At 32.8% G+C, this 5669-nt stretch overlaps 1 protein-coding gene and 1 long non-coding RNA gene across 2 annotated transcripts; both read left to right on the top strand.

The window, feature by feature from the left end:
• The first annotated feature begins 1670 nt into the window (after positions 1-1670).
• Positions 1671-3162, top strand: LOC111716697 (uncharacterized). The gene is made up of 3 exons (XR_002768571.1): positions 1671-1768; positions 2420-2509; positions 3080-3162. It is a non-coding gene; the product is annotated as an uncharacterized LOC111716697 (long non-coding RNA).
• Positions 3163-3611: 449 nt separating this feature from the next.
• On the top strand, positions 3612-5578 carry LOC111716696 (uncharacterized). The gene is made up of 3 exons (XM_023492172.1): positions 3612-3844; positions 4894-5022; positions 5397-5578. The coding sequence occupies exons 1-3, from the start codon at positions 3758-3760 to the stop codon at positions 5484-5486; spliced, it is 306 nt and encodes a 101-aa protein (XP_023347940.1). The 5' UTR covers positions 3612-3757; the 3' UTR covers positions 5487-5578.
• The last annotated feature ends 91 nt before the right edge of the window (positions 5579-5669 follow it).

The raw sequence follows: 5669 nt of genomic DNA, 5'->3' as shown, positions 1-5669 counted from the left end.
GAAAAGTGACTGTTAGCATTTTACAATTTTCAATTGAAATGCCAGTACAAAATCATATTTTGATTTTAAAATCCAATCAATAGTTCCTAATAATACAGAAATTAAGGGATTCCACCAGAAGCAAGTTTTTGCGCAATTGAATAAAATTCTACAGAAATTTTTTCTAATTAAATGCACTAAATATGATAACAACACTGCACAAATATTGTGTGTAAAACATTTTACTATCCAGTGCAATTCTCTGCTTTAATTTTGTGACTATTAATTCAATTGTTGCTTCTTTTTGACATGTACATTCTTTGATATTTAAAGTGCAACTTAGGCTGAATGTGTCAAAATCTACCCTGCAATTTGCGCATTTGCTTGCGATTATATTATTACATTGGAAACCCTAATTCCAGATTGCTTTGATTTCTAAACCCAAATCAAACTATTAAAAAAGAGATTATAAAAATTTCATGATTTCTGAATGGTTCATCAAGTTTCAGCATAAAAATAAGACATAGAATTTTAAAGTTTTCCTTTGTTAAAAAATTCAGTCATTTTTAAAGAAATAATTGTATTGGATTGTATCAACTGTGGGTTTTTAGCATATCACAAGTAAGCTAAAAACCCTAGTAAAAGAGTAGTAACAAATTTTGTGTTTGACATTTAAATGACCTCTAATGTCCTTCAAGTGAAAGTTATAATTTTGGCTCAATTCCTTCCCCGCGTCTAAATTATTTAAAAGATTTCTGCTGTAGTGCACAATAAGTATTAACCACAAGAAGAAGTTGGCTCGGCTATTTTTCAGTCCAGGGAAATAATTTTCTTTAAAATAGGTGTAACTATACAGAAAAATTAGTGCTTCTTCTTCTATATTTTTTTAACCATTTGTGTGACCCTGGTCGTTTGACCCTATGTCTAAAAATGTCTAACATATTTTAACCAGGGGGTGGAAACGTCTTGGTGTGTTTGTGCATCAAAAGAGTGCGATTCTGTTAAGGCTTATATAAGGAACCAAATATATTTTAAATATCTGTCAAAAGAATGGGGGGGGGGGGGTGATTGAGAGGGAAATAATGTTTTTTTCTAAATTTTTGAAATTTAAATAGGCGAGGAACTGATGTGACTGAAACAAGGATGTAGGATTTGGCTAGCAAGTTCCATCTGGACAAACACGATCCTATATACAAGGAGTATAAGAAGGAAAACCTGAATATTTCTTCTAACAACGAAGTTTTCTACGTTAAAGGTAAAAAGCTATCCATAATCTAAGAGGTATTAATCTTAATATGCCTTGGGTCATCCTCCCCTATAAATTGCCTTTTTTATCTTCCCAGTCTATTTCATAGAAAAAATTTTCGAATTTTCGAAAAATCTTACTTTTTCGAAATTATAAATATTAGAACTGTAGCCACAATTGTTAATGATTGGATATAGGATGAAGACTTAATGTATCATTCATTTTGGCCTTTGAATCAATGCCCGTTATTTAGGGAAATGCGGAGAAAATAATCCTGTTATTATGATCCCAGTTGTTCAAGACCTCATCTAGTTGATGCTCAAGCACAGAGAGACTTTCGTTCCAGAGGTACTCAAATAACCAGTCTGTTTTGAGGTTGCTCTTTGACGTGATTTTTGTTCGGGGTTAAATTTGGCTTGGCTGATTGTAGTTCAGCAACCACCAAATGTAGTTTAACTCTCTGAAATACAGGATCTAGGAAGAAGTTGTTTCCTGAAGCTGTTGATGTTATTCCAATTTGCCCTTCAGAATCAAGATGTGAAGGTAAGAACTAAGTAATACACAATTAGTGTAACATTTTGATGTTTAAATGGGTTGAAGACTGGATGGGAGAGTAAATTATTTCTGAAAATGTTTAATTGGGCCCATATTTTGCAAGCTCATACTCTTGATTGACACTTTTGACCCTAAAATCCTCCACAAGGCTCTATTGGTTGCTTGGCCGCCATTACATATTTTTTTTATGAAAGTAGGTTAAGGGTAAATTTGACTCAGCTATTAGGCACCTAGCATTAGTTAATTCATTCTGTTGAAAAACTTTACTTAAAAAATTCATTTATTCCTTCTGAAAAATCATCTATTTTCGTCAATTGTGCAAGAAAGACATTTATTTTTTTCATAAAATTGTGGGGCTAATAGTTTTTTTCAAACGGGGATGATGATTTTCTTTTACAGATATTCACCCGGTCTCCCTCTTTTAGCTAGATAAAAGCCATTTGTCTAAATTTTATGAATTTGAGTTAGGTTTTGATAAACAAGCTATTGCTGTTTCTAATCCTTAACCTTACGTGTAAGATTATGATGATTCGAATTGGTGATTTAAAGATTCCGGATTTGAAGGGGCTGAAGGTAGTTCAGCGTCCACTCCAATTATTTATTTCGATCCCAAATGTAGTTTAACACTCTGAAATACAGGATCTAGTAAGAAGTTGTTTCCTAAAGCTGTTGATTTAATTCCGGCTGTTGATGTTATTCCGATTTGCCCTTCAGACTCAAGATGTGAAGGTAAGAACTAAGTAATACACAAATGGTGCTTAAGTAACTCTCAGATCATGAAAAATAGTAATAAATATGAACTATTTACGAATGCGTCGAAAAATAATCGATGACTAATGTTTGTAATATCTGAATGATTTTTATACCCCCTTTCGTTTTTCGCAAACACTCCCATTAAGTAAGGCAAAACTTGACGGGAAATCATTAAATTAGCAGGGCCATTTAAGAAAAATATTTTTATAAGTTCAAAATTTTGTGTTTTTCCCTAATGCTTCTTAAAAAATGTGTAGCATGCCTGACGCCTATATAAAAGTCAAATATTTCAATGTTCATGATATTTTGTAAACTATATTTATTTATTTTCCTCAAAAGATAATTTCTTTCCCCAATTTTTAGCAAAAAATATGTAACTTTTATGGGGAGATGATTTTAATTGCTCGCGAGGGTTCGGGGTTGCAAAGCCGAAAAAGGGTTAAATTTTCAAAAGTAATGGTAAATTATTAGTGCATTGGAAAATACATGTAATTAGACTTGATTTAATTAGCTCAGTTGCTTGTAAATAATTTTAATGTCAATAAGGCAAATCGAGAATCATCGTCCCTGCCCTTAGTAAGGGAAAGGATAGGAAGCATAGATGCTTTGTCTGCGATCAAGATAAGTTTCAGTTGTATGCCTGATTCCCAAAAGTATCTTTAAAACTTTTATCTAATCAATAATTAATTTTGGTGGAGCCACATTGCATCCTAGTATGATTTGATTTGAAAGACGAAGCTTTTAAGTATATCGTGATCGGGCATTGTCATCTTTGAAAGCGGTGTCACATTTTCAGTCCCTTTATTTTTCACATTTTTATATTTCAGGGGACATTAGTTACAAAACTAACACTTGGCCCATTTCTAACACTTCAACCTAATAATTACGTGTGTTCCGAGAAGTGGTTTATACTCAAAAACGGGAAATTGGGTTTTGTCTCAAATGTGACAATGATTCAAATTTAGGACATGTTCAAAAATGGAAAACATGACATTGTCTTGAAAACGGTATAGGGCTTAATATAAAAAGAACTCCTTTTTTAATTTTGATTAAAGAAAATATTTTTAAATTGGGAATTTTTGTCCTTGTCATGCTTAAAAATGTTGGTAATAATTTTTTGTTATCGACTTTGCTCTCCATTATGCCGAAATCTTAAAATCCTAGTCTTACAATTTGTGCCCATTTGTAACACTCAGTGTGAGAAAAGTATTAGTTTTGGAACTAATGTCCCCTGTATTTGATGTGAAGAAATTCTTGTTACAGGTTTGTTACTTGTGGATGAAATCCGGAGATTTTTCTAAGCATAGAAAGGTTGGATATTACATATATTTAATTGCTGGGGTGTTGAGATTTTGTTGATGAAATGCTAAAAATGTTTTGATTTAAACAAAATATTTTTTAAAAGACTTGTATATTCTTAAAGCAATGTAAATGTGAAAAATGTATTTCTTAACCCTTGAAGTTAATAGAATGAAGGTGAATAGATCATTGAAAAAATAAATTTACGACTCCACTCACAACACAATCATTCCATAGGAACCCATTTTATGGAAATTTTGCCCATAAAATTAGAACTATCTCAAGTCGAAACCTGTAAAGATTTGAGTTTCCTGTGTATAACTTTGATACAGACTTCCCCATGGTTTCTTTCTCGGAAACAAATCCCTTGGGTAAAATGTAGATATGAACACAACAACCCGACTACAAATATTTAAATCACTAACTTTTTTAAGGAATGATTTATTCTAAATATTGAAAAATAATTAAAACAAACTGGAAAATAATCCCTGATTCATTAAGTTTCACATGTAATAAAAAAAAACAACAGATTGCTTGAAAACTTTTTTATTTTCCTTTCTCTCTTACCTTCTTGAGGGCAGTACTTAGGATACATTAAGTTTTGATCCGGATCCGGATCCTGGATCCGCACTGGAAAAAATGGATCCTGATCCATGTCATTATTTTAAGTTTTACTGAAATTTTGAACAAAGCAAAATTTTCAAATATTTGTTTGCTTCTTTTGCTAAAACTTGATTAACTGTTCAGAAATCAGGAAATTTTTATAATCTATTCAATAGTTCAGATTTTGGTTTTGAGAGTTAAAAAGTTGCGGGTTTTTTTGCACTCTCTGGTTGATATTTCCCCCCTTAGATCCGGATCTGTGGATTCACATGTTTTTGTGGATAAGGATCCAGGAAGCCAAATCTTGTGGATCCTAAGCATTGTTTGAGTGACATTCTAAAAGATGATAAATAAATCATATATAGCCCTATGAGGAACATTTGATCAATACTGCCCTGTGTTGACAAATGTAGTTTTATGTTAAAAATAATCAACACTTTAACCTCGGTATTTTAAAGACGAACTGTGAGGATACTGAAGAAGTAAGATGTCTCAGAAAAGTTGGGAAGAATTTGAGGGTTCAGAATGGACTTACTGAAAGTCATTCTAACCTTATTCTAAACGGAATTCGGGACGAGGAGTTAAAGGTTTGTCCACATTTATTCCTAATTATTAGTGTTTGTCGATTTTTTGTTCTCTAGTCCTATAATGCATAGTATTTTTACTTTGTTCAATGTAGCAGAGGCAAGATACAGATATGTTAGCTACATGATGAGACTTCAGAGACGACTGAATTGAATTGATGCTGTCTGTTTCCTTATACTCATGAATCCAAAAACTTAACTTTTTTCATTATTTTGTTGGCCAAATTAAGTAAGCCATTATAACACCATATTCAAGGCACAAGACTTAATTTCAACATGTTATTGTAATATTTAAAAGATTTAAGGCGTCTGTACAGTCTCATTGTTGGTTGGTGATCCTTACGTCTTAAAATAGGTCTACAATACTTGCTTTCTAGGACATCATTCGGAATGACCGTAGCCTTCTTGAGTATACCGACTATTTGGCGAGGTTTATTGTTGATCCACATGACAAAGGTGGGTTTTAATCAATCCATCACTATTAAAAGTTAGAACCCACACCCCTGTAGGCGCTACGACATTTACTCTATTTCCATTTGCTCTATGACCATTTGCCGTAGCTCCATTTACTCTTGGACATCATTTTCTCTTCACGTCCTTTAAACTGAGATGTGTTTTCTTTCTAAAGACTGGTGGGGGGGGGGGGGGGG

The sequence above is a fragment of the Eurytemora carolleeae genome, unplaced genomic scaffold (genome assembly GCF_000591075.1).
Source record: "Eurytemora carolleeae unplaced genomic scaffold, Eaff_2.0 scaffold2164, whole genome shotgun sequence".
NCBI classification, from domain to species: domain Eukaryota; kingdom Metazoa; phylum Arthropoda; class Copepoda; order Calanoida; family Temoridae; genus Eurytemora; species Eurytemora carolleeae.
The sequence above is the reverse complement of the archived record's forward strand: the minus strand, read 5'-3'. Positions and strand labels throughout refer to the sequence as shown.